The sequence below is a fragment of the Scyliorhinus torazame genome, chromosome 4 (assembly GCF_047496885.1).
Source record: "Scyliorhinus torazame isolate Kashiwa2021f chromosome 4, sScyTor2.1, whole genome shotgun sequence".
NCBI lineage: Eukaryota > Metazoa > Chordata > Chondrichthyes > Carcharhiniformes > Scyliorhinidae > Scyliorhinus > Scyliorhinus torazame.
Window position 1 is genome coordinate 296,655,934 of NC_092710.1, and position 27,103 is coordinate 296,683,036.

The following is a 27,103-nucleotide window of genomic DNA, read 5'->3' on the forward strand; positions in this document are numbered from 1 at the left end:
TATTAAGTCTCCTCTTAACCTTCTTCTCTCCAACGAAAACAACCTCAAGTCCATCAGCCTTTCCTCATAAGATTTTCCCTCCATACCAGGCAACATCCTGGTAAATCTCCTCTGCACCCGCTCCAAAGCCTCCACGTCCTTCCTATAATGCGGTGACCAGAACTGTACGCAATACTCCAAATGCGGCCGTACCAGAGTTCTGTACAGCTGCAACATGACCTCCTGACTCCGGAACTCAATCCCTCTACCAATAAAGGCCAACACTCCATAGGCCTTCTTCACCACCCTATCAACCTGGGTGGCAACTTTCAGGGATCTATGTACATGGACACCTAGATCCCTCTGCTCATCCACACTTTCAAGTACTTTACCATTAGCCAAATAGTCCACATTCCTGTTATTCCTTCCAAAGTGAATCACCTCACACTTCTCTACATTAAACTCCATTTGCCACCTCTCAGCCCAGCTCTGCAGCTTATCTATATCCCTCTGTAACCTGCTACATCCTTCCACACTATCGACAACACCACCGACTTTAGTATCGTCTGCAAATTTACTCACCCACCCTTCTGCGCCTTCCTCTAGGTCATTGATAAAAATGACAAACAGCAACGGCCCCAGAACAGATCCTTGTGGTACTCCAGACTTTTCTATCTCCTGCTTGATGGAAGAGATTGGATGGGGTCTTTGATTATTTGTTTTTACAATACAGCGCAGTACAGGCCCTTCGGCCCACGATGTTGCACCGAAACAAAAGCCATCTAACCTACACTATGCCATTATCATCCATATGTTTATCTAATAAACTTTTAAATGCCCTCAATGTTGGCGAGTAAAGAGTACGATTATGCTGCCTGCTTTCTCAAGGCAGCGGGCGATGTCGACAGTCATTCGATAGGAGGCAGTTTTACGTGATGGACTGGGCTGTGTTCACTACTCTGTAGTTTCTTACGATCTTGGTCTGAGCAGTTGCCATACCAGGTTGTGATGCGGCCAGAGAGGATGCTTTCTATGGTGCCTCTGTAAAAATTGGTAAGAGTCATTGTGGACATGACGAATTTCCTGAGGAAGTATAGACGCTGGTGTGCTTTCTTGGTGGTAGAGTTGACATGGGTGAATCTGGACAGATTGTTGGTGATGTGGACACCTAGGAATTTGAAGCTGTCAACCATCTCCACCTTAGCACCATAGATGCAGACAGGGGTGTGTACGATATTTTGCTCCTTGAAGTTAATGACTAGCTCCTTAATTTTGCTGACGTTGAGAGAGAGATTGTTGTCGTTAACCACTCCACTAGGAGTGTCCTCTATCGCCCTCCTGTATTCTGACTCATTGTTGTTCGAGATCTGACCCACTACCGTCGTGTTATCAGCAAACATGTAAATGAAATTGGAGCCAGATTTTGCCACACAGACATGTGTGTATGGAGGGTATAGTAGGGGGCTAAGTACGCAGCCTTGTGGGGTTCCGGTATTGTGGAGGAGATGTTGTTTATCCTCAGTGATTGTGGTCTATGGGTCAAGAAGTCGAGGATCCAGTTACAGAGGGAGGAACCGAGTCCTAGGTTTTGGAGTTTTGATGTGAGCTTGGCTGGGATTATGGTGTTGAAGGTGGAGCTGTAGTCAATGAATAGGAGCCTGACGTAGGAGTCCTTGTTGTCGAGTTGCTCCAGGGATGAGTGTAGGGCCAGGGAGATGTAATCTGCAGTGGACTGGTTCTGGCAGTATGCAAATTGCAGTGGATCAAGGCATTCTGAGAGTATGGAGTTGATGTCTCATAACCAACTTCTTGAAGCACTGACCATTTTACACCAGCCTGACTCTGAACATTAATGTCTCACGTTAGATGTGATTCTGTGATTGGACAGCACTTATTTCACTGTGACTTGGCGAAGGAATATCCCATTTCCACTTTTATCTGTGATTGTATGAGATGTCTTAGCACATTGACAAACGCAAAACCGTGATGATATAAATGGTGTGTATTTGAATTCTCGAAAATGCATTCTGTACAATTAATATCGTTCTGAGAAATAGAAAAGATTAAAACTAAATTTGAAACTTGAATCAATTATTTTTCCTTGGCGGACAAAAGTTCAACTGAATCCTCGTTTTAGTTTTGTTGTATTTTTTTTTTGCAGAATTATTGCGAAGCTATCAAGCTGAATTCAGAGACTGACTACAGGAAAAGATACCTTCCTGGAGCAGGAAAACTTTATTATCTGTAAGCTTAAAAAGAAAAGTTAAGATAGTTTATGGCATGGAGAAATGGTAGTAGAGTGAACTGTGATTAACCGCTGGACTTGGAGTCAATAATGAAAATTGCCAGATCCCCACAAGTCCTCAACTTCTGGTACAGTACAAATATCTCAGAATATTAATTGAGCTAACCACAATGCAACTAACGAGAGAAAATGTATCATTTTATTTGTCTCAAAATATGAGGGAAATACAGTGAAGAGAAGCATGAAAATGTGGTGCCAGGTTTATACCCATGAAAATCTTTCTAAATATGTAAGAATCTTATAAGTTTGAGTACATTCTCAACAGATTCAAAGCAGTTTCTGTAAGTGGATTTGTCCTCTCCCATTCATAAATGGTAGCTTTTCTGTAATCTTAACTGAATTGTAAGACCCGAGCATCCAAAATAATCCTATTTGTCCAACAAATGCAACGGTAGTGTCTGAAACGACACTTGGCCCAAACGTAATGTTTCTGAGTGCCATGAAGGCCTTGTCACAGCATAGGATCGTAGAAAACACAAGGAGGTCATTTAGCTCTTCGAGCCTGTTTCGCTGTTCAATGTGATTATCGTGATCTGTGACCTACCTTCTAACCCCAGGACTTCTGTCAGATAATGTGAGAGTGACTGCCTTTGACAACAAGGCAGCATTTGACCGAACATGGCATCAAGGAGCCCTAGCAAAGCTTGGAGTCGGTGGGAATTGGGGGGAAAACTCTTCACTGGTTGGAGTCTTACCTAGCACAAAGGTTGTTGTGGTTGTTAGAAGTCAATCATCTCAGTCCCAGGACATTGCCGCAGGAGGTCCTCAGGGTAGAGTCCTAGGCCCAGCCACCTTCAGCTGCTTCATCAATGACCACCCTTCATCATAAGGTTAGAAGTAGGGATGTTCGCTAATGATTGCACTATGTTCAGCACCATTCACAACTCCTCAGATACAGAAGCAGCTCATGCTCAAAGGCAGCAAGACTGGACAGTATCCAGGCTCGGGCTGATAAGTAGCAAGTAACATATGTGTCACACAAGTTCCAGAAAATGACCATCTCCAACAAGAGAGAATCTAAACAGCTCCTCATGACATTCAAAGGTGTTACCATTGTTGAATTCACCACTATTAATATGCTAGGGGGTTACGATTGACCAGAAACTGAACAGGATGGGCAACATGGTGGCACAGTGGTTAGCACGGCTGTCTCATGTCGCTGAGGCCCCAAGTTCGATCCCAGCCCTGGGTCACTTCCGTGTGGAGTTTGCACATTCTCCCCGTGTTTGCGTGGGTTTTGCTCCCACAACCCAAAGATGTGCAGGGTCGGTGGATTGGCCATGCTAAACTGCCCCTTAATTGGAAAAAATGAATTGGGTACTCTAAATTTATTAAAAAAGAGAAACTGAACTGGACTAGCCATATAAATACTGTTGTTACAAGATCAGGTCAGAGGTAGGAATCCTGTGGCGAGTAGCTCATCTCCTGACTCCACCATTTACAAGGCATTTACAAAGCCTGTCCACCATTTACAAGGCAAGAGTCAGGAGAGTGATGCTGGTCATTTTCCTGGATGAGTGCAACTCCAACAACACTTGAGCAGCTCGACAAAACAGGCTGCTTGTTTGGCACTCCATCCGTAAACATTCACTTCCTCCTCCACCACTGACGCACAGTGCCATATACAAGATGCACTGCAGGAATTGACAAAGACTCTTCAGATAGCACCTTGCAAATCCGTTCCTTCACTGTCACTGGGTCAAAATTCTGGAACTCCCTCCCTAACAGCACTGTGGGTGTACCTACACCGTGGACTGCAGCGGTTCAAAAAAGCAGCTCCCCACCTCCTTCTCAAAGGGAATAAATGCTGGCCTTTCCAGCGATGCTCACATCCCGTGAATAAATAAATAAAATGTGGCTTACAGTGTCACCTATCGTTGCTGCTTACCAAAAACACACAGAACAAATTTGCCATTCCTATGCAAGACAGTTCCAATGAAAGCTTGATGAGGGCAGCAATTGCTGATGGTAATGGATCCAAAAGTAAACTGGGTTGTAAATAATTACTGAGACTACAAGTGTAACAGTGTCTAGGCACATCTGATATACATGTGAAACAAGATAGAATGAGCTGATGGAGGCACCAAACATAATCTTTCAAACTTGTTTTGAAGTGGGAAAGGTGGCAAAGGACTGGAGCGTGGCAAATATTTACATCCCTCTTCAGTGAAGAGTAAAATGATACGGTAGGGAATTTAGGCCGGTTTGTCCTTGTGGGAAACGTGCTGGAGCCCACTTGGGATGGGATGAAATGTGTAAACATTTAAAAAGTTCCAGGTTTATTGAGGATGTATAAATGGCCGGTCATGCTTGACTAATTTCATTGGTTTTTTTCTGTTTGAGGGAACAACAGTTTCTGGGTAAAGAACACTTGCATATATGTGCTGCCTTTTATATCCTCAGGGTGTACCAAAGCACTTCAGAGACAGTGAGTTACTGAATGTTACATGTGGTAGGTCACTCGGAAGTAAGTTTGACAGCCAATGTGCAGACAGCAAAATCTTCCAACAAGATAAATCACCAGTTCACCTAATTTAGTGGTTTTGATTGGGGCAGGATGGTTGCTGGAACACCAGGAAAATCCCATGCTTCTCCAAGAGGAAGCATCCCGTGCTTCTCTGGAGGGTGGCCAGGGAGGGAGTCGTAAGGTCTTTTCCATCAACCTGAATAAGCAGAAAGGGCCTTGGTTTAATGTCTCTGACAATAGAGCTCTCCTTAATTCTGCAAAGGACTGTAAACCTAGATTAGGGCAGCACGGTGGCACAGTGGGTTAGCATTCTGCCTCACAGTGCCAGGGACCCGGGTTCAATTCCAGCCTTGGGGGACTGTGTGGAGTCTGCACGTTCTCCCCGTGTCTGCGTGGGGTTCTTCCGGATGCTCCGGTTTCCTCATACAATCCAAAGAAGTGCAGGTTAGGTGGATTGGCCATGCTAAATTGCTCCTTAGTGTCCAAAGATGTGCAGGTTAGGTGGGGTCTGGTGATAGTGCGGGTGAGTGGGCCTAGTTAGGGTGCTCTTTCAGAGGGTTCGTGCAGACTCGATGCGCCAAATGGCCTCCTTCTGCATTGTAAGAATTCTATGTTCTGTGCTTCTAGGTGCTCAGGTCCTGGAATGGTCTTGAACCCACAATCTTCAGACACAGAAAAGAGACTACTAGCACTGAGTCAAACTGATGCAGGTAAAAGGAATACAATGAGTGTATATAGAATTTCAGAAGATGTTTGGTCAGGTGGCACATGAAATTAAGGCGGGTGGTAATGAAGAGAATGGAAATGCAAAAGAGTTTGCTATGGGGAGGAAAGCCAAGAGTATGGAGTTTCTTTATCTTTTGGGGGGATGCAGAATATGTGTACCTTGGGAGTCTGTTGGAAACTCTGATGTTGTAAAATAGTTTGGGCTTGGGCTGTAAAAGAATTGTGAAGTTGAAGTAGTAAATTTGAGAAAAAAGAACAGTGAAAGGAAATATACATCGAAGAGTAAGATTCTTAAAAGAAGAGGAACAGATAAATCATGGATCTTTAAAGTTGGGAGCACAGTTGGAAAAAAACAAATGGGATTCTGGCTGTACTACAAAGGAGCATTGAATGTAAAATCAAATAAATTATATTAAATTTATACGAAGCATTGACTAAGCTGCAGTTGAAATATGGCAAGCATCCAATTATAGGAAATTATATTACAGAAGTGTATACTTTAAATCAGCAGAATATTATTAGCAGAGCGGTTATAGCTATGTGGAAAGGTTCAAAAAATATTTTTCCCACTGCAGCACAGAAGTTAAAGGGGAAATCTTTTTTTTAAGTTTAGAGTACCTAATACATTTTTTCCAATTAAGGGGAAATTTAGCGTAGCCAATCCACCTAGCCTGCACAGTGGGGATGAGACCCACGCAGACACAGGGAGACTGTGCAAACTCCACACAGCCAGTGACCCGGGGCCGGGATCGAATCTGGGACCTCGGCGACATGAGGCTGCAGTGCTAATCACTGCGCCACCATGCTGCCCCTTAAAGGGGAAATCTAATAGAAGGTGTCAAGATTTCGAGAGGATAGTGAAAGATTATTTCGACTGGTGACAATGGGACAGATTAAAGATCATCACTGGAAAAATGAAGGGGGGTTGGATTAATTTTTTTTCAACTAGACAGACAAATCTTCTCTTGGATGGGAATTGTATAAGTATTTGAAAAGCAAAAGTATGAATGAATTTGGGAAAAAGGCAAGAAAATTGAATTTGAGTAGGTAGCTCGAGTTGAAGTGCTGAGGCTAACACCGACACAGGTTTCATAGCACAAGTGAGTTGAACCTAAATTATAGTTTGTATGCTTTTATGCTGTCGCGCATTTAAAACAAATGGTGTAAAGCAAGATCCCAGGCTGTTTTCGGATTTCTGTTCGCTGCCCTGCTTTTCTGATTAAAACACATTTGAACAGATTTGACATCTACTTACAGCAGAGGGTAACATTGGCAAATTAAGGACCAAACTTGCAATCTGTGAATGTTTATTTACTAATCATTCAGCTACTCCCACCCATTCTGAAGCAGATAGGAACATAGAGACAAAGAACTTAGATGCATGAGTAGGCCTTTTCGGCCTTCGAGCCTGACCTGCCATGTGAGAAGATCATGGCTGATTTGGTTATGATATGTTTTCACAAAAATCCAAATTAATGTACTCCACTATAAAGGTGACCAAGGAAATGAGTCTGATACCAGACTGAAAGCACAAATCTAAATGCCTGGATGGTTTTTAGGGGCTTTTGCATTTTAGAATCCTTAAACTCTCATTTGCAGTTTGCAGTTCTATCGATAACTGAAAGAGACATGCAGGATACAGCCTATCTATAATCATTGTATATAGCTAGCTTCTAGTGTACAATGCATGTGTGTGTTCATTATTTCTTTTTCTGGCAGTGACCCTGCATGCTTTACTATTATTATCTGAACTGGGAAAAATTAGACCAAAGGCATAGATGATATTTTAACCAAGTTATGTGCACGATATAATGATGAGCATCTCAAACTGCTGCAACACAACAACATGAATAGAACTGTTGCGACACCCTGGACCAGTGCACGGTCAATTTCAGCCCACTAGACCCTGTGTCGCAACACAGTTGAAATGAACTTTTATTTTAACTTACCTGAGGTCTTCGGCTGCCCAATAACGAGAGTCACCAGGTTTGTAAATTTGAACTCTATTCACTTTTTATTATTAGCAGTAACTATAATTAAATAGGTAACATATACAACTGGTACACACATACATACATACATGCACTCATACATACACACACACAGAGGGGAAAGAGGGGTGTAAAATGATGATGAAAGTAAAAGGATCAGAATCTTTGTTTCAGATGGATCTATTCCAGTTAGCTTCTTCAGTCTGAGTTCTCAGATGGATATTATCCTTTCTTTCAGCTTGTAATGGTTTTCACTGTAGACTCACAGAAATAACATGCAACTAGCATTGGAGAGAGGGAGAGATACAGCTTCTGCTTTCAGGGTCTAGAAGCTTCTGCCTTCAAAGACAATATGCGGCAGAACCGAGGTGCTTCCACCTTGGGGTACAGTTGCTTCTAGGTTCTCTCCGAAAAACCCTCTCTGACAGGAAACAATTACCCAGTTGCCAGGCAGAATACCGTCCCTGGCCAATCCATTCGACACCAGCCAACCAATTGAAACAAACTCCTCCAATTTCCTGGGTGCCATAAAGTCTGATTCTTCTGCCCAAAATACAAAACTTAATAACACTGTATTATTTTGGTACTTTTGAGTCTTTTGCTTCCTCTGCTCAACTTAAAGGTATATACAGCTCCATTAACTTTTTAAAAATATTTTTTCCCAATTAAGGGGCAATTTAGGATGGCTAATCAACTTAACCTGCACATCTTTGGGTTGTGGGCTGAAACCAACGCAGGGAGAATGTGCAAACCTCACAGACAGCGACCTGGGGCCGGGATCGAACCCTGGTTCTTAGCGCAGTAGGAGGTAAATCTTCATTAACAATCCATGGACCAAAACGGTGAAGACGAAAGGAACCAGGAAGCATCCTTGCAGGACTAAAATCATGGGGTGGATTCTCCGTTTGAGAGACTGTGGGCAGGATTCTCCGTCCCACCGCACTCGTTTTTCTGGTGCGCGTGCCCCGCCGGCAGCGGGATCCTCCATCCTGCCAATGGGATTTCCCATTGTGGGCACCCCTGCGCCGTCGGGTAATTCACGGGCTTGAGTGCGCTGCCAGCGAATCAGAAGATCACGCTGTGGGCGAAACTAGTTCTATGTACTTCCGGCAGAGCTGAATAGCACCAGTTTGCACCTTGCGGTAGTAAAGCAGGATGCAATTCAGTGTTCTTCGCCATGCAAAATTATACATGGCGCATGGAATGTGAGGGATTCCCAGGGAATCCCGCTATTGGGACACTATCCCGCAGCCAGTACCCCCCGCATATCAGGCCTGCCCTCCCCCTTGCACCACCAACCGGCCCTGACCCCATGTCCCTGCACTGCAAATTGACCCTGATCCTCACCCCCGCATCACAAATTGGCCCATTCCCTGCATCCCAAACCGGCTCTAGCCCCATGCCCCTGCACTGCAAATTGATCCTGATCCCCACCCCCACACCGCAAATTGGCCCTGATCTCCTCCCCATACCGCAAACCGGTCCTGACCCCAACCCCCATGCATTGCAAATCGGCCCCAATTCCCCCGCGCACCACAAATCGGCACTGATTTCTATCTCCCCCCCCCCCCCCCCCCGCATCGCAAAACGGCCCCAACTCCCCTCACTCCCAATTACGGGCGTGACTCGCCTCCCGTGACCCCTCTAATGGGGGACCCCCCATAGTGACTCTCCTGACTAAAGGAAGCCCCTCCGCAAACTCCTCCCCTTAATAAAAGAGACCCCTGTCTGAAAGCGAGAGAACAGATTTTGCACTTTTGGTTACAGAATCATCTCTCCACAAACATCCCTGTCAATGTGGCATAATGGCTACTCGTGCTTTTACCGCTCCCTGATCAATCACTCAAAAGTGATCATCTTGGCATCGAGGTCTTTTGGTAATCTCTGGGAATCTGAGCAATCTTGGACCTTCGTCGTGATGCTGGACTTTGTTGTTCCGTCAAGCAGCTACACCAACTTAGCTGTTGCTTTCTGAAGTCGTTTCTGAACTCAGGGTTTGATGTGGCTCACTTAAGATGTGGTTTTTGTTGTTTCTCTTCTTGCTCTTATTTGTCCACAAGGCAGACTTTCATCTGGAATAGGTCATTAACCATTCATCAGAGGCTTATACCTTGAGAGGCACCACACCACAGCAAGCATGGGTGACCAGAAATCTCCCGCTCTTCTCGTCTGCCATTGGTGGTGTGTTGGAAGGTACTCAACCTGTTGGCTGCATTATGAATGCCCCCTCCTTGGCCATCAAGTCCTGGGGTGGGACTCAAACCTGGAGCTTTTGTCTCATAGGTGGGGATGCTGCCCACTGCACCACAAGGCCTACATTCTCACTTAAGTGCCTTTATGCATTTCTGCTGATGATGTAACTGTTCCGACGATTTTTGAGGACCCATTCTGATACATGTCTCTCAAGTTCAGTGAATTGTTCCTATCTCATTTAATCTGAGACATCTTCAGGGTGAACAAAGAACAGGAACAGGCACTTCGACCCTCCAAGCCTGTACCGGTCTTGATACTAAGCTTGGCCAAAACCCCCAGCACTTCCTTGTGCCATATCCCTCTGTACCCATCCTACCAATATATTTACGGTAACATAGTGGTTAGCACTGTTGCTTCACAGCACCAGGGTTCCAGCTTCGATTCCCGGCTTGGATCACTGTCTGTGCGGAGTCTGCACGTTCTCCCTGTGTCTGCGTGGGTTTCTTCCAGGTGCTCCGGTTTCCTCAAGTCCTGAAAGATGTGCTGTTCGGTGAATTGGACATTCTGAATTCTCCCTCAGTATACCCGAGCAGGCGCCAGAATGTGGTGACTAGGGGCTTTTCACAGTAACTTCATTGCAGTGTTAATGTAAACCTACGTGTGACACAATAAAGATGATGATTATTTGTCAAGATGCCTTTTGAACGCTGTTAATGTGTCTGCTTTCACAACCTCCCTGGCAGCGCGTTCCAGGCACTCGCCACCCTCTGTCTTAAAAAAAACCTGCCTCGCACATCTCCTCTGAACTTTGCCCCACGGACCTTAAACCTATGCCCTCTGGTGACTGACCCCTCCACCCTGGGAAAAAATGCCTGCCCATCCTCATAATCTTGCAGACCTCTATCAGATCACCCCTCAACCTCCGTCGTTCTGATGAAAACAGTCCGAGTCTATTCAACCTCTCCGCATAGCTAACATCCTCCAGACCAGGCAACACCTTGGTAAACCTCCTCTGCACCCTCTCCAAAGCCTCCACATCCTTCTGGTAGTGTAGCGACCAGAATTGTGCGCAATATTCCAAGTGCGGCCATACCAAGGTTCTATACAACTGAGGGTGGATTCCATTCTCTTACCAGTTTTTCCTCTAACACCTAATTCCCTCAGTGCAGCACAGTTACTTGATGAGTTTGCAAATGTTATGACTTTTAGCTTGAAACCAGCTTCATACTTAATTCATTTTGTGGGGAAATCTAATTTCTTTTCACTGTTTACCACTTTTTGAGGGTGTGTTTTAAACTCCCGCTCATCTTCGCAACACAGCTTGTATTCATGTTTGATCCCTTGTGCCAAGTTATGAGGAAATATTAGAACAAAGAACAAAAAAAATTACAGCACAGGAACAGGCCCTTCGGCCCTCCCAGTCTGTGCCGATCCAGATACTGTATCTAAACCTGTCACCTATTTTCCAAGGACCTACTTCCCTCTGTTCCCCGCCCATTCATAAATCTGTCTAGATGCATCTTAAATGATGCTATTGTGCCCGCCTCTACCACTTCCGTTGGCAAAGCGTTCCAGGCACCCACCACCCTCTGCGTAAAAAACTTTCCACGCACATCTCCCTTAAACTTTCCCCCTCTCACCTTGAAATCGTGACCCCTTGTAATTGACACCCCCACTCTTGGAAAAACCTTGTTGCTATCCACCCTGTCCATACCTCTCATAATTTTGTAGACCTCAATCAGGTCCCCCCTCAACCTCCGTCTTTCCAACGGAAACAAATCCTAATCTACTCAACCTTTCTTAATAGCTAGCCCCCTCCACACCAAGCAACATCCTGGTGAACCTCCTCTGCACCCTCTCTAAAGCATCCACATCCTTTTGGTAATGGGCGACCAGAACTGCGCGCAGTATTCCAAATGTGGCCTAACCAAAGTCCGATACAACTGTAACATGACCTGCCGACTCTTGTACTCAATACCCCGTCCGATGAAGGCAAGCATGCTGTATGCCTCTTTGACCACTCTATCGACCTGCATTGCCACCTTCAGGGTACAATGGACCTGAACTCCCTGATCTCTCTGTACATCAATTTTCCCCAGGACTCTTCCATTGACCGTATAGTCCGCTCTTGAATTAGATCTTCCAAAATGCATCATCTCGCATTTGCCTGGATTGAACTCCATCTGCCATTTCTCTGCCCAACTCTCCAACCTATTTATATTTTGCTGTATTCTCTGACAGTCCTCCTCGCTATCTGCAACTCCGCCAATCTTAGTATCATCTGCAAACTTGCTAATCAGACCACCTATACCTTCGTCCAGATCATTTATGTATATCACAAACAACAGTAGTCCGAGCACAGATCCCTGTGGAACACCACTAGTCACCTTTCTCCCTTTTGAGACACTCCCTTCCACCACTACTCTCTGTCTCCTGTTGCCCAGCCAGTTCTTTATCCATCTAGCTAGTACACCCTGAACCCCATACGACTTCACTTTTTCCATCAACCTGCCATGGGAAACTTTATCAAACGCCTTACTGAATGTATATGACATCTACAGCCCTTCCCTCATCAATTAACGTTGTCACTGCCTCAAAGAATTCTATTAGGTTTGTAAGACATGACCTTCCCTGCACAAAACCATGCTGCCTATCACTGATAAGTCTATTTTCTTCCAAATGTGAATAGATCCTATCCCTCAGTATCTTCTCCAACAGTTTTCCTTCCACTGTCGTCAAGCTCACAGGTCTATAATTCCTTGGATTATCCCTGCTACCCTTCTTAAACAAAGGGACAATATTAGCAATTGTCCAGTCCTCCGGGACCTCACCCGTGCTGAAGGATGCTGCAAAGATATCTATTAAGGCCCCAGCTATTTCTTCCCTCGCTTCCCTCAGTAACCTGGGATAGATCCCATCCGAACCTGGGGACTTGTCCACCTTAATGCCTTTTAGAATACCCAAACTTTCCCCCTTCCTTATACCGACTTGACCTAGAGTATTTAAACATCCATCCTTATACTCAACATCCGTCATGTCCCTCTCCTTGGTGAATACCGTTGCAAAGTACTCATTAAGAATCTCACCCATTTCCTCTGACTCCATGCATAAATTCCCTCTTTTGTCTTTGAGTGGGCCAATCCTTTCTCTAGTTACCCTCTTGCTCCTTATATACGAATAAAAGGCTTTGGGATTTTCCTTGACCCAATTACCCAAAGATATTTCATGACCCCTTTTAGCCCTCTTTATTGCACGTTTGAGATTTGTCCTACTTTCCCGATATTCCTCCAAAGCTTCATCAGATTTAAGTCGCCTAGATCTTATGTATGCTTCCTTTTTCATCTTCGCTAGTCTCACAATTCCACCCGTCATCCATGGTTCCCTAATCTTGCCATTTCTATCCCTCATTTTCACAGGGGGACATGTCTGTCCTGCACTCTAATCAACCTTTCCTTAAAAGACTCCCACATTTCAAATGTGGATTTACCCTTAAACAGCTGCTCCCAATCCACATTCCCTAGCTCCTGCCGAATTTTGTTATACTTGGCCATTCCCCAATTTAGCACTCTTTCTTTAGGACCACTCTTGTCTTTGTCCATGAGTATTCTAAAACTTACTGAATTGCAATCACTGACTGAAACTTTAACCACTTGGCCGGGATCATTCCCCAATACCAGGTCCAGTATGGCCCCTTCCCGAGTTGGACTATTTACATCCTGCTCTAAAAAAAACTCTCCTGGATGCTCCTTACAAATTCTGCCCCATCTACGCCTCCAACACTACATGAGTCCCATTCAATGTTGGGGAAGTTAAAATCTCCCATCACGACCACCCTATTGCTCCTACATTTTTCTATAATCTGTCTACATATTTATACCTCTACTTCACGCTCGCTTTTGGGAGGCCTGTAGTAAAGTCCCAACAATGTTAGTGCACCCTTCCTCTTTCTTAGCTCTACCCATATTGCCTCAGTGCTCGAATCCTCCATCGTGCCCTCCTTAATCATAGCTGTGATATCATCTCTGACCAGTAATGCAACTCCTCCACCCCTTTTACCTCCCTCTCTATCCCTCCTGAAGCATCTATACCCTGGGATATTTAGTTGCCAGTCTTGCCCTTCCCTCAACCAAGTCTCCGTAATACCAATAACATCATATTCCCAGGTACTAATCCAAGCCCTAAATTCATCTGCCTTACCTGCTACACTTCTCGCATTGAAACAAATGCACTTCAGATCACCTGTCCCTTTGCGTTCATCATCTCTTCCCTGTCTACTCTTCCCCGTAGTCACATTGAGTTTATTATCTAGTACCTTACTGGCTTTAGTTGCTGCCTCTTTACTGACCTCTAACTTCCTAATCTGGTTCCCATCCCTCTGCCACATTAGTTTAAAACCTCCCCAACAGTGTTAGCAAAAGCACCCCCTAGGACATCGGTTCCAGTCCTGCCCAGGTGTAGACCATCCGGTTTGTAATGATCCCACCACCTCCAGAACTGGTTCCAATGTCCCAAAAATCTGAACCCCTCCTTCCTGCACCATCTCTCAAGCCACGTATTCATTCTGACTATTCTTGAATTTCTACTCTGACTGTCTCGTGGCACTGGTAGCAATCCTGAGATTACTACCTTTGAGGTCCTACTTTTTAACTTATCTCCTAACTCCCTAAATTCTGATTGTAGGACCTCATCCCAATTTTTACCTATATCGTTGGTGCCTATATGCACCACGACAACTGGCAGTTCACCCTCCCCCTTCAATATGTCCTGTAGCTGATCTGAGACATCCCTGACCCGTGCACCCGGGAGGCAACATACCATTCCGGAGTCTCGTTTGCGACCACAGAAACGCCTGTCTACTCCTCTTACGATTGAATCCCCTATGACTATAGCCCTGCCAGTCTTTTTCCTGCCCTTCTGTGCAGCAGAGCCAGCCACGGTGCCATGAGCCTGGCTACTGCTGCCTCCCCCTGGTGAGTCATCTCCCCCAACAGTATCCAAAACGGTATACCTGTTTTGGAGGGAGAAGACCACAGGGGACACCTGTACTGCCTTCCTGCTCTTTCTCTGCCTTTTGGTCACCCATTCCCTGTCTCCCTCACCAATCCTAATCTGTGGTGTGACCAACTCACTGAAAGTGCTATCCACGACCTCCTCAGCATCACGGATGCTCCAAAGTGAGCCCATCCGCAGCTCCAGAGCCGTCATGCGGTCTAACAGGAGCTGCAGCTGGACACACTTCCTGCACATGAAGGGATCAGGGGCATCGGCCGCGTCCCTGAACTCCCACATTGAGCACGAGGAGCATAACACGGGTCTGGGATCTCCTGCCATTTTTACACTTTAACTTAACTGATTACAAATATAATATCAAATAATGAATAAGTGAAAGGAATAAGGATTTTAATTCCCAATCACAATACTTCCAACACACAAAGACCCCAGCTACTTACCATCCCGACAGATCCCTGGCCACTGCTCCCGCCGAAAGTCTGAAGCAATAACTGATTCCCAAGCTGCACTCAGGCTCCCTCTCTCTCTCCCACTCCCGGAAATGAAGGCCGCTGGAACCCGGGGACAAGTTTAAACACCTACCTGAATCCCAAGCTGCACTCCGGCTCCCTCTCTCTCTCTCCCGCTCCCGAAAATGAAGGCCACCGGAACCTGGGGGCAAGTTTAAACACCTACCTGAATCCCAAGCTGCACTCGCTGCACTCCGATCCCTCTCTCTCTCTCCCGCTCCCGGAAATGAAGGCCGCTGGAACATGGGGGCAAGTTTAAACACCTACCTGAATCCCAAGCTGCACTCCGGCTCCCTCTCTCTCTCCCGCTCCCGGAAATGTAGGCCGCTGGAACATGGGGGCAAGTTTAAACACCTACCTGAATCCCAAGCTGCACTCCAGCTCCCTCTCTCTCTCCCGCTCTGGAAAATGAAGGCCACTGGAACCTGGGGGCAAGTTTAAACACCTACCTGAATCCCAAGCTGCACTCGCTGCGCTCCGGCTCCCTCTCTCTCTCTCTCTCCTGCTCCCGGAAATGAAGGCCGCTGGAACCTGGGGGCAAGTTTAAACACCTACCTGAATCCTAAGCTGCACTCCGGCTCCCTCTCTCTCTCCCGCTTCCGAAAATAAAGGCCGCTGGAACCTGGGGACATGTTTAAACACCAACCTGAATCCCAAGCGGCACTCGCTGCACTCCGGCTCCCTCTCTCTCTCCCGCTCCCGGAAATGAAGGCCGCTGGAACCTGGGGGCAAGTTTAAACACCTACCTGAATCGCAAGCGGCACTCGCTGCACTCCGGCTCCCTCTCTCTCTCCCGCTCCCGGAAATGAAGGCCGGTGGAACCTGGGGGCAAGTTTAAACACCTACCTGAATCCCAAGCTGCACCCCGTCTCCCTCTCTCTCTCCCGCTCCCGGAAATGAAGGCCGCTGGAACCTGGGGGCAAGTTTAAACACCTACCTGAATCCCAAGCTGCACTCGCTGCACTCCGGCTCTCTCTCTCTCTCTCTCTCGCTCTCTCTCTCCCGCTCCGGGAAAAAAAAACGTAATAAAAATGTTTTTTTAATGTAAAACATGTAATACTGAGGTGAAAAATCTAATGGAAGTGTAGCATGTTGTGGCTGAAGAGGATGGTTGACGTATATGCCGAATGCATGCAAAAACATTATTTTGGGGGGATTGTCTTAGACGCCTGGTCGACCTATATGCTGTGATCTACAGTAGCCTAGAAGCAAGTCTGGCAGCACATACTTGAGAACAGAAAATGGCCACAGTAGAAGAAAATTAGTGGTCAATAGGTTTGTTGTACGTTACTGTCAGCACGAGTCATACTGGGTGTGGTGCTGCTGTAACGCTGCTGACTGACACTTTCCATTCCTTGGATGTTCTGACCAGGTTTCAGAGTAGCTTTTTTAGTTATTTATTTACTGACTTTTACAACGTTTTGCACTACGCTGTCAAATTATTTTGGAGTCACTGAAAACATAAATCTAATATTAGTGGATGAAACACCTAATATATATTTGCAGCTGAAAGAAATATGAAAGCAAAAGATCTGCTGAATATAGTATGATCAAAAAGTAAAAATACGTACATTGAGAAATGTTCATAATAGGTCAGTTACTCTTTGTAAGTTCTTTTTCTGTGGAAATATAATAGTAATTTTCAAAAAATAATTTTTTTTAGTTACTCGTAAAATTAATTTATAATTAAATGGATACCAAAAGCAGTAAAATAGGACAAATCGATGGTCTTTCTTTGTGATTTGTTAGTGAGCTATCTATTTACTAATGCATCAGAAATCACCAGAAGTGAGGCAAAAATATCCTTTAATCCCTCAATTTCTTTTTCAAAACTGTTTTCAAGAGTAACTTGATGAAGTTGCATTTCAAATATGCATTGAACAAGTGTTGCATAATAAAATATGAATAATATCTATTATTCAAATGTGAAGCTCAGCACAGTTCTCTCAATCCATTCGGCAGGAAAATAACATGTTGTAACTGTGAATATTCAAACACCGTGAACAATTTCCTATCAGTCACTCTGTTGTTGAAATGAGCTACTTTAAACATGGGATCAAAAGTCACCGTCTGCTTCTTTGATTACAAAGGAAATAAAGCAATTTAAAATTCATGACAGTTTATGAAAAAAAGTCTGTAATTTTGACATCTGTTCCAAAGAAAAATGGTATACAAGCTACTCTACTTACAGACGTTGTTTCATTATTTTCCTTGGGACTAATTGCCAAACAGGAAGCAACTATTCCTCTGAAAATCACGCTTACTTTTTGTCAAATCCAATGTGCAGTGTAACTAGAAACACCCAAGTGCAATTCTCCTGTCCATTCATTTAGTAGAAGTTGCTGTGACTTTTTACAACTGTACTATGTTCATCTGTTCAACAATGCTCCCAGATCACAAAAAATACTCTGACACCTCACTTATTTGTCCCCCTTTCTTTCTAATGTGATTATGAAAGAACAACACCTTTCATAACTTTGGAATGTCTCAATGCTTTCACTTTTGTAATGTAAGGGAACTACACTGTATGAAGCAATAACTAACTGGCCTAAGAGCCAGAAAGTCCTGGTATCCACCATCAGTCAAAGGATTAAAATGTGTTTTTCTCCACTTCCTTAGGGCTTTATTCTGTGAAAACACTTCAAGGTATTTTGAACGCATGAATAATTGCAGTGTTAATGCAAGCCTACGTGTGACAATAAAGGTTATTATTATTAATTAATTAAAATAGATTTAATGAAGGAAAACATTCCACTTGAATATCAAAAAACACATTTTTCTCCCCGGTTGTTTCTGTTGAATAGACTATAGGGTGTTTACAGTTGAAGAATAATTATTCTGCTGAGTTGTTATAAACCAAGCACCATTGACTTCCGGGTGCGGCGATGACCAGCTGAGTCGCACGTTTCGGCAGCTCCCGGTGAAACGGACTTTTGGGCTCTTGATAGGAGCCCCAACGGCAATTTTAACGGCTAAAAACACCGTGCGGTAAACCAGAAGGGAATTCCCCCTGGACACGGATGGAAAAAGGAGAGGAAAGTGGCCGGATTGCAGCGGATCCTTTGGAACAGCGGCAAGGAAGGCAAGCAAAAACCAAGATGGCGTCGGAAGGTGGCAGTTTCACATGGGGCCCTGAACAACAAGAGTTCTTGAAATGCTGTGTGGAAGAGATCAAAAAGGAAATGAAGAAAGAGCTGTTGGCCCCGATACTACAGGCGATTGAAGGGCTAAAGGAGGAACAAAAGACCCAGGAGCGGGAGCTTCGGGTCGTGAAGGCGAAGGCTGCCGAGAATGAGGACGATATACAGGGGCTGGTGGTGAAGACGGAGATACAGGAGGCACATCAGAAACGATGTGTGGAGAGGTTGGAGGCACTGGAAAACAAAGCAAGGAGGAACAACCTGAGGATTCTTGGTCTTCCTGAAGGTGTGGAGGGTGCGGACGTCGGGGCATATGTGAGCACGATGCTGCACTCGTTAATGGGAGCGGAGGCCCTGGCGGGTCCGTTGGAGGTGGAGGGAGCATACCGAGTTATGGCGCGAGGACCGAGAGCAGGAGAAACTCCCAGAGCCATAGTGGTGAGATTCCTCCGTTTTAAGGATCGAGAAATGGTCCTTAGATGGGCGAAGAAAACTCGGAGCAGTAAATGGGAGAACGCGGTGATCCGCGTTTATCAAGACTGGAGTGCGGAGGTGGCGAGAAGGAGGGCGAGCTTTAATCGGGCCAAGGCGGTGCTTCATAAAAGGAAGATAAAATTTGGAATGCTGCAACCGGCAAGACTGTGGGTCACATATCAAGGGAGGCACCACTACTTTGAGACGGCGGATGAAGCGTGGACTTTTATTGTAGAAGAAAAACTGGAACGAGTGGATTATTAAAAAGAACGTTTGGACAAAGTGGTGGGGCGAATGGGGGGGGCGAAGAGGGGTTTTATGTTCTAATCCTGCGGTGTGGTAACTTTTCTCTCTCCCACAGGGGGTGATGGGGGAGGGAGAGGAGATGGGGCGTTGGCCATGGGGGGTGGGGCCAAGGGAGAAGCGCGGGCTTGGCTCCCGCGCTATGATAATTATGGCGGGAATAGAGAAGCAGGAAGGAGGGGGCGTCGCACGGTGCGAGCCGTGGTCACGGGGGGAAGCCGAGGTCAGCCAGAGTTTGCTGACTTCTGGGAGCAACATGGGGGGAGTAATTACGCTAGCGGGGGGTCTAGCGGGGGGGTGGGAGGGGGGAATTACTGGGTTGCTGCTGCTGGGGAAAGGGGGGAGCGGGTACGGGAGAGGATGGGCGGGGGGGCACCGCCTGGGGGAGATACAGCTGCGTGGGAACTGGGTGAGAAGCTGGAAAAAGATGATGGCTAATCGGCAAGGGGGGGGGGTGGGAAGCCCCCCAACTCGGCTGATCACGTGGAACGTGAGAGGGCTCAACGGGCCGATAAAGAGGGCACGGGTACTCGCACACCTTAAGAAACTTAAAGCAGATGTGGTTATGTTACAGGAAACGCACCTGAAACTGATAGACCAGGTTAGGCTGCGCAAAGGATGGGTGGGGCAGGTGTTCTATTCGGGGCTAGATGCGAAAAACGGGGGTGGCTATATTAGTGGGGAAGCGGGTAATGTTCGAGGTAAAGACTATAGTGGCGGATAACGGGGGCAGATACGTGATGGTGAGTGGCAAACTACAGGGAGAGACGGTGGTTTTGGTAAACGTGTTAGCCCCGAACTGGGATGATGCCAATTTTATGAGGCGGATGCTAGGACGCATTCCGGACCTGGAGACGGGAAAGCTGATAATGGGGGGAGACTTTAACACGGTGTTGGAACCAGGGCTGGATAGGTCGAAGTCCAGGACTGGAAGGAGGCCGGCAGCAGCCAAGGTGCTTAAAGATTTTATGGAGCAGATGGGAGGTGTGGACCCGTGGAGATTCAGTAGACCTAGGAGTAAGGAGTTCTCGTTTTTCTCCTATGTCCATAAAGTCTATTCGCGCATAGACTTTTTCGTGCTGGGTAGGGCATTGATCCCGAAGGTGAGGGGAACGGAGTATACGGCTATAGCCATTTCGGATCACGCCCCACACTGGGTGGACTTGGAGATAGGGGAGGAAACAGGAGGGCGCCCACCCTGGAGAATGGACATGGGACTAATGGCGGATGAGGGGGTGTGTCTAAGGGTGAGGGGATGTATTGAAAAGTACTTGGAACTTAATGACAATGGGGAGGTCCAGGTGGGAGTGGTCTGGGAGGCGTTGAAGGCGGTGGTTAGGGGGGAGCTGATATCAATAAGGGCACATAAAGGGAAGCAGGAGAGTAAGGAACGGGAGCGGTTGCTGCAAGAACTTTTGAGGGTGGACAGACAATATGCGGAAGCACCGGAGGAGGGATTGTACAGGGAAAGGCAAAGGCTGCATGTGGAATTTGACTTGCTGACTACAGGCACTGCAGAGGCACAATGGAGGAAGGCACAGGGTGTACAGTATGAATATGGGGAGAAGGCGAGCAGGTTGCTGGCACACCAATTGAGGAAAAGGGGAGCAGCGAGGGAAATAGGGGGAGTGAGGGACGAGGAAGGAGAGATGGAGCGGGGAGCGGAGAGAGTGAATGAAGTGTTCAAGACATTTTATAAAAAATTATATGAAGCTCAACCCCCGGATGGGAGGGAGAGAATGATGGACTTTTTGGATCGGCTGGAAATTCCCAAGGTGAAAGAGCAGGAAAGGGTGGGACTGGGAGCACAGATCGAGGTAGAAGAAGTGGTGAAAGGAATTAGGAGCATGCAGACGGGAAAGGCCCCGGGACCGGACGGATTCCCAGTCGAATTTTATAGAAAATATTTGGACTTGCTCGCCCCGGTACTGACGAGGACCTTTAATGAGGCAAAGGAAAGGGGACAACTGCCCCCGACTATGTCTGAAACAACGATATCGCTTCTCTTAAAGAAGGAAAAGGACCCGCTACAATGCGGGTCCTACAGACCAATTTCCCTCCTAAATGTGGATGCCAAGGTCCTGGCCAAGGTAATGGCAATGAGAATAGAGGAATGTGTCCCGGGGGTGGTTCACGAGGACCAAACTGGGTTTGTGAAGGGGAGACAGCTGAACACGAATATACGGAGGCTGTTAGGGGTAATGATGATGGCCCCACCAGAGGGTGAAACAGAGATAGTAGTGGCGATGGATGCCGAGAAAGCATTTGATAGAGTGGAATGGGATTATTTGTGGGAGGTGTTGAGGAGATTTGGTTTTGGAGAGGGGTATGTTAGATGGGTGCAGCTATTGTATAGGGCCCCAGTGGCGAGTGTGGTCACGAATGGACGGGGATCGGCATATTTTCGGCTCCATAGAGGGACAAGGCAGGGATGCCCTCTGTCCCCATTACTGTTTGCACTGGCGATTGAGCCCCTGGCGATAGCGCTGAGGGGTTCCAAGAAGTGGAGGGGAGTACTTAGGGGAGGAGAAGAACACCGGGTATCTTTGTATGCGGACGATTTGCTACTATATGTGGCGGACCCGGCGGAGGGGATGCCAGAAATAATGCGGATACTTGGGGAGTTTGGGGATTTTTCAGGGTATAAATTAAACATGGGGAAGAGTGAGCTGTTTGTGGTGCATCCTGGGGAGCAGAGTAGAGAAATAGAGGACCTACCGTTGAGGAAGGTAACAAGAGACTTTCGTTACTTGGGGATCCAGATAGCTAAGAATTGGGGCACACTGCACAGGTTAAATTTAACGCGGTTGGTGGAACAGATGGAGGAAGATTTCAAGAGATGGGATATGGTAGCCCTGTCAATGGCAGGGAGGGTGCAGGCGGTTAAGATGGTGGTCCTCCCGAGATTCCTCTTTGTGTTTCAGTGCCTCCCGGTGGTGATCACGAAGGCTTTTTTTAAAAGGATTGAAAAGAGCATCATGGGTTTTGTTTGGGCCGGGAAGACCCCGAGAGTGAGGAAGGGATTCTTACAGCGTAGCAGGGATAGCGGGGGGCTGGCACTACCGAGCCTAAGTGAGTACTATTGGGCCGCTAATATTTCAATGGTGAGTAAGTGGATGGGAGAGGAGGAGGGAGCGGCGTGGAAGAGATTAGAGAGGGCGTCCTGTAGGGGGACCAGCCTGCAGGCTATGGTGACAGCCCCATTGCCGTTCTCACCGAGGAACTACACCACAAGCCCGGTGGTGGTAGCTACACTGAAGATTTGGGGACAGTGGAGACGGCATAGGGGAAAGACTGGAGCTTTGGGGGGGTCCCCGATAAGAAACAACCATAGGTTTGCCCCGGGGGGAATGGATGGGGGATATGGAATGTGGCAAAGAGCAGGAATAACGCAACTGAAAGATCTGTTTGTGGATGGGAAGTTCGCGAGTCTGGGAGCGCTGACCGAGAAATATGGGTTGCCCCAAGGGAATGCATTCAGGTATATGCAACTGAGGGCTTTTGCGAGGCAACAGGTGAGGGAATTCCCGCAGCTCACGACACAAGACGTGCAGGACAGAGTGATCTCAAAGACATGGGTGGGGGATGGTAAGGTGTAGATATATATAAGGAAATGAGGGACGAAGGGGAGACTATGGTAGATGAACTAAAAGGGAAATGGGAAGAAGAGCTGGGGGAGGAGATCGAGGAGGGGCTGTGGGCGGATGCCCTAAGTAGGGTAAACTCGTCGTCCTCGTGTGCCAGGCTAAGCCTGATTCAGTTTAGGTATTACACAGAGCGCATATGACTGGAGCGCGGCTCAGTAAATTTTTGGGGTGGAGGATAGGTGTGCGAGGTGCTCGAGAAGCCCAACGAATCATACCCATATGTTTTGGTCATGCCCGGCACTACGGGGGTTTTGGATGGGGGTGACAAAGGTGCTTTCAAAAGTAGTGGGGGTCCGGGTCGAACCAAGCTGGGGGTTGGCTATATTTGGGGTTGCACAAGAGCCGGGAGTGCAGGAGGCGAGAGAGGCCGATGTTTTGGCCTTTGCGTCTCTAGTAGCCCGGCGCAGGATATTGCTAATGTGGAAGGAAGCCAAGCCCCCGGGGGTGGAGACCTGGATAAATGACATGGCGGGGTTTATAAAGCTAGAGCGGATTAAGTTCGTCCTAAGGGGGTCGGCTCAAGGGTTCACCAGGGCGGTGGCAACCGTTCGTCGAATACCTTGCGGATAGATAGATGGAAGGGGAAAAAGAAGGCAGCAGCAGCAGCCCAGGATTTGGGGGGGGGGGGGGGGGGGGGGGGGGGGGGGAGAGGGGGTGGGGGTGCTGGGCGGGGGGGGGTGTAACTTGTGACAAGACAGTTGCCAATTAGGGCGAGTTTTCATTTTTGTTATTTAATATTTATTCATTTTTTGTTTTTTGCTTATATAAAATAGGTCATTGTTATTTGTGCTGTTATAATATTGTGTAAAGGATGCACAATGTACTGTGTTGGTTGACCAAAATTTTCAATAAAATATTTATTAAAAAAAAAAATCAAGCACCATTTTAGTATAACCTTTTTTACATTTTACACTTGGAAGAAACAGGGAGCGGGATTCTCCGGCGGCGGGATTCTCCGTTTTGCCGGCGCCCGGGGGTTTCCCCGACGGCGTGGGGCTGCCCCACAATGGGAAACCCCATTGTCCGGCTGGCGTAATGGAGAATCCTGCCGGCTGGTCGGGGCAGTAATGTGGCGGGGCGGAGAATCCTGCCCAGGGTTTTTGCAAAGTTACTGTACAATAACTTGGATAAAGTTAGAGAATAATGAATACTTGGAAGAATCCTGGGATGTGAATAAAGCTTTGTAATCACTCCCAATTTTTAAAATTGGGTGGTTTTATTTGTTTTTGAATGAGAATTTATTTTTAGTGTTAATGATGGCAATTGACAGATGTCATTGCACCCAAGTGAGCTCAGAATGCAGCAAGAATTCCACAAATCATACTTGCTATGCAATGATTATGGTTCATAGATCTGACTAAAAAAAGTGGAAGGATTGGGAATTTAATACCTCTGCCTTTTAAAGTGTTCAGGAAAGAGAGAAAGAAGAAACGGAGAGGAGGGGCATGGTGGTCTTAATCAAAAAAACTATTACAACACTGCAAAGGGATGATGTAGTTGATAAAACAAAGATAGAGTTTATTTGGTTAGAATGAAGGAACTATCATGCTACCTAGTGTACACCATAGGGCACAAAATAGTGGCAAGAAGGTAGAGGAGCAAATTTGCAGTCAAATTATAGAAAGATGCAAGAGTACTGATGAAGGGTGATTTCAGTTATTCTAATATAGGTTGGCATAATAACAGTGCAAGTTGCAGAGCAGGGGAGAGATTCTGAAATATGTACAAGAAAACTTTCGTAATCAGTATGTTTCCAGCCTAATGCAGAAGGGAACCGTGCTAGACCTAGTTCTGAATTATGAATTGGGTCAAATGGAACATGATTCAGTCCAGGCTCATTTGAGAACAGTGGTCATAACTATTTTAAATGTATCAGCCATGAATGATGTCACTGGGTAAAAGAATACATGGGATGATTTCCCCATGTCTTCCTCATCGATGCTTTAGGAAACACAAGTCCGAACTATTTTGAACCTGATGATATGAAAAAGAACTGAGAGTAATCTATCATATAAATGCTTAACTGGAGGAATGCTCATTTCAATGACTTGACAGGGGATCTTGCCCAAGTGGATTTGAATCAAAAATTGGGAGGCAGAACAGTAATTGAGCTATGGGGGGCCTTCAATGAGGAAATGATTCAGGTACAGAGTTGACAAATTCCAAAAGGGTAGAAAGGAAGAACATCTGAAGCGAGCGTTCCCTGAATGACTAAAGATATAGACATTAAAGTGAAACAGAAATAAGAGGCTTAAGACAACTCTAATATAGTAGAGACCCAAAGCTGAATACAGAAATTACAGCGGAGATCTTGCACGGGATTCTCCCAACGGGCGGCTAAGTACCGACACCGGAGTAAAAACGGGAGTGTTTTACTCCGGCGTCGACGCCCGTTCCGGATCCTCATTCTGCGGCGCACAGGGGGCTTGGACGGCGCTGGAGCGGGCTCCGCCGCCCCATCTGCCAATCCCGGCCTGAACCCGGTGCCCCGGGGTCCGTGTATGCACAGTTGGGCCGGCGCCAACTAGCGCATGCGCAGTGGCCTTCTTCCCCGCGGCGGCCCTGGCGCCAAATGGCGCAGGGCTACAGGAGCCAGCGCGGAGGAAAGGAGGCCGGGGGACAGAAAGGCCGGCCAGCCGATCGGTGGGCCCCGAACGCAGGCTAGGCCGCACCCGGACCCTTCAACGGCGAGGTCCCGCCGGCTCAGAGAATGTTAGAATGGCGTCGGCGGGACTCTGCTTTTTGTTGACGGCCGCTCGGCCCATCCGACCCGGAGAATTGGCCCGCCGGCCGGTGCCGGCCCAGGCCGGAGAGTCGGCGCATACCCCGACCGGCTCCGTGCCGCCCACGCTGCCGCCGATTCTCCACATTGCGGAGAAATGCGTCAGGGCGGCATGGCGCGATTCGCGTGGCGCCACACCGATTCTCCGACCTGGCGGGGGGGTCGGAGAATTCCGCCCCCCCAAATAGGGAAATAGAGACCAAGAGGGAGGGCGTGTGAATCTCAACATTTTTTTCAAGCATAGATGTAGAGGAAGAGTGGAGCCAATTATGGACCAAAAATAAAATTATTTTAATTTTTATTACTTTATGGGATGTAAGCATTACTGGCAGGGCCAGCTAATTGTCTTTGAGAAGGTAGTGGTGAGCCAGGGGGTCACAGTCTCAAGTAACTCAGAGTATGGGGTCAGTTATTTTTGGCTGAGATGTGAAATTTGTGCACTCAAAGGGTTGTAAAACTTTGTCCATTTCCCAGAGAATTGCGAATGCTGAGTTGTTGAACATTTTCAAGACCGAGCTCAACAGACGTTTGGATATAAAGGGAACTAAGGTTAGTGTGGGAAGGTGCAGTTGTAAGTAGAAGATCAACTATGAACTTTTCGGACTTCCGGGTGCGGCGATGACCAGCTGAGTCGCACGTTTCGGCGGCTCCCGGTGGAACGAACATTTGGGCTCTTAATAAGAGCCCCAACGGCAATTTTAACGGCTAAAAGTACTGTGCGGTGAACCAGAAGGGAATCCCCCCTGGATACGGATGAAAAAAGGAGAGGAAGGTGGCCGGATTGCGGTGGATCCTTTAGAGCAGCGGCAAGGAAGGCAAGCAAAAACCAAGATGGCGTCGGAAGGTGGCAGTTTAATATGGGGCCCTGAACAACACGAGTTTTTGAAACGCTGCGTGGAAGAACTCAAAAAGGAAATGAAGAAGGAGCTGTTGGCCCCGATATTACAGGCGATCGAAGGGCTAAAGGAGGAGCAAAAGACCCAGGAGCGGGAGCTTCGGGTCGTGAAGGCAAAGGCTGCCGAGAATGAGGACGACATACAGGGCCTGGTGGAGAAGACGGAGATGCACGAGGCACACCATAAACGATGTGTGGAAAGGCTGGAGGCGCTGGAGAACAACGCGAGGAGGAACAACCTAAGGATTCTTGGTCTTCTGAAGGTGCGGAGGGGAGCGGACGTCGGGGCATATGTGAGCACGATGCTGCACTCGTTAATGGGAACGGAGGCCCCCGGCGGGTCCGCTGGAGGTGGAGGGAGCATACCGAGTGATGGCGCGAGGACCGAGAGCAGGAGAAATTCCTAGAGCCATAGTGGTGAGATTCCTCCGTTTAAGGATCGAGAGATGGTCCTTAGATGGGCAAAGAAAACTCGGAGCAGTAAGTGGAGAACGCGGTGATCCGCGTATACCAAGACTGGAGTGCGGAGGTGGCGAGAAGGAGGGCGAGCTTTAATCGGGCCAAGGCGGTGCTTCACAAAAAGAAGATAAAATTCGGAATGCTGCAACCGGCAAGACTGTGGGTCACATATCAAGGGAGGCACCACTACTTTGAGACGGCGGAGGAGGCGTGGGACTTTTAT

The 27,103-nt window shown here is 47.1% G+C and overlaps 1 protein-coding gene across 3 annotated transcripts in view; it reads left to right on the plus strand.

Annotated features, from left to right (window-relative positions):
- Positions 1-27,103, plus strand: part of afg1lb (AFG1 like ATPase b) — a 267,168-nt gene that overhangs the window by 168,698 nt on the left and 71,367 nt on the right. For 2 of the 3 annotated variants that reach the window (XM_072499963.1, XM_072499965.1), the window contains 2 exons: positions 2,141-2,223; positions 5,379-5,461. In XM_072499963.1, coding sequence (XP_072356064.1) covers positions 2,141-2,223; positions 5,379-5,461 — 166 coding nt within the window. The remainder of the gene's footprint in view (positions 1-2,140; positions 2,224-5,378; positions 5,462-27,103) is intronic. The other variant, XM_072499964.1, reaches the window with a different exon arrangement.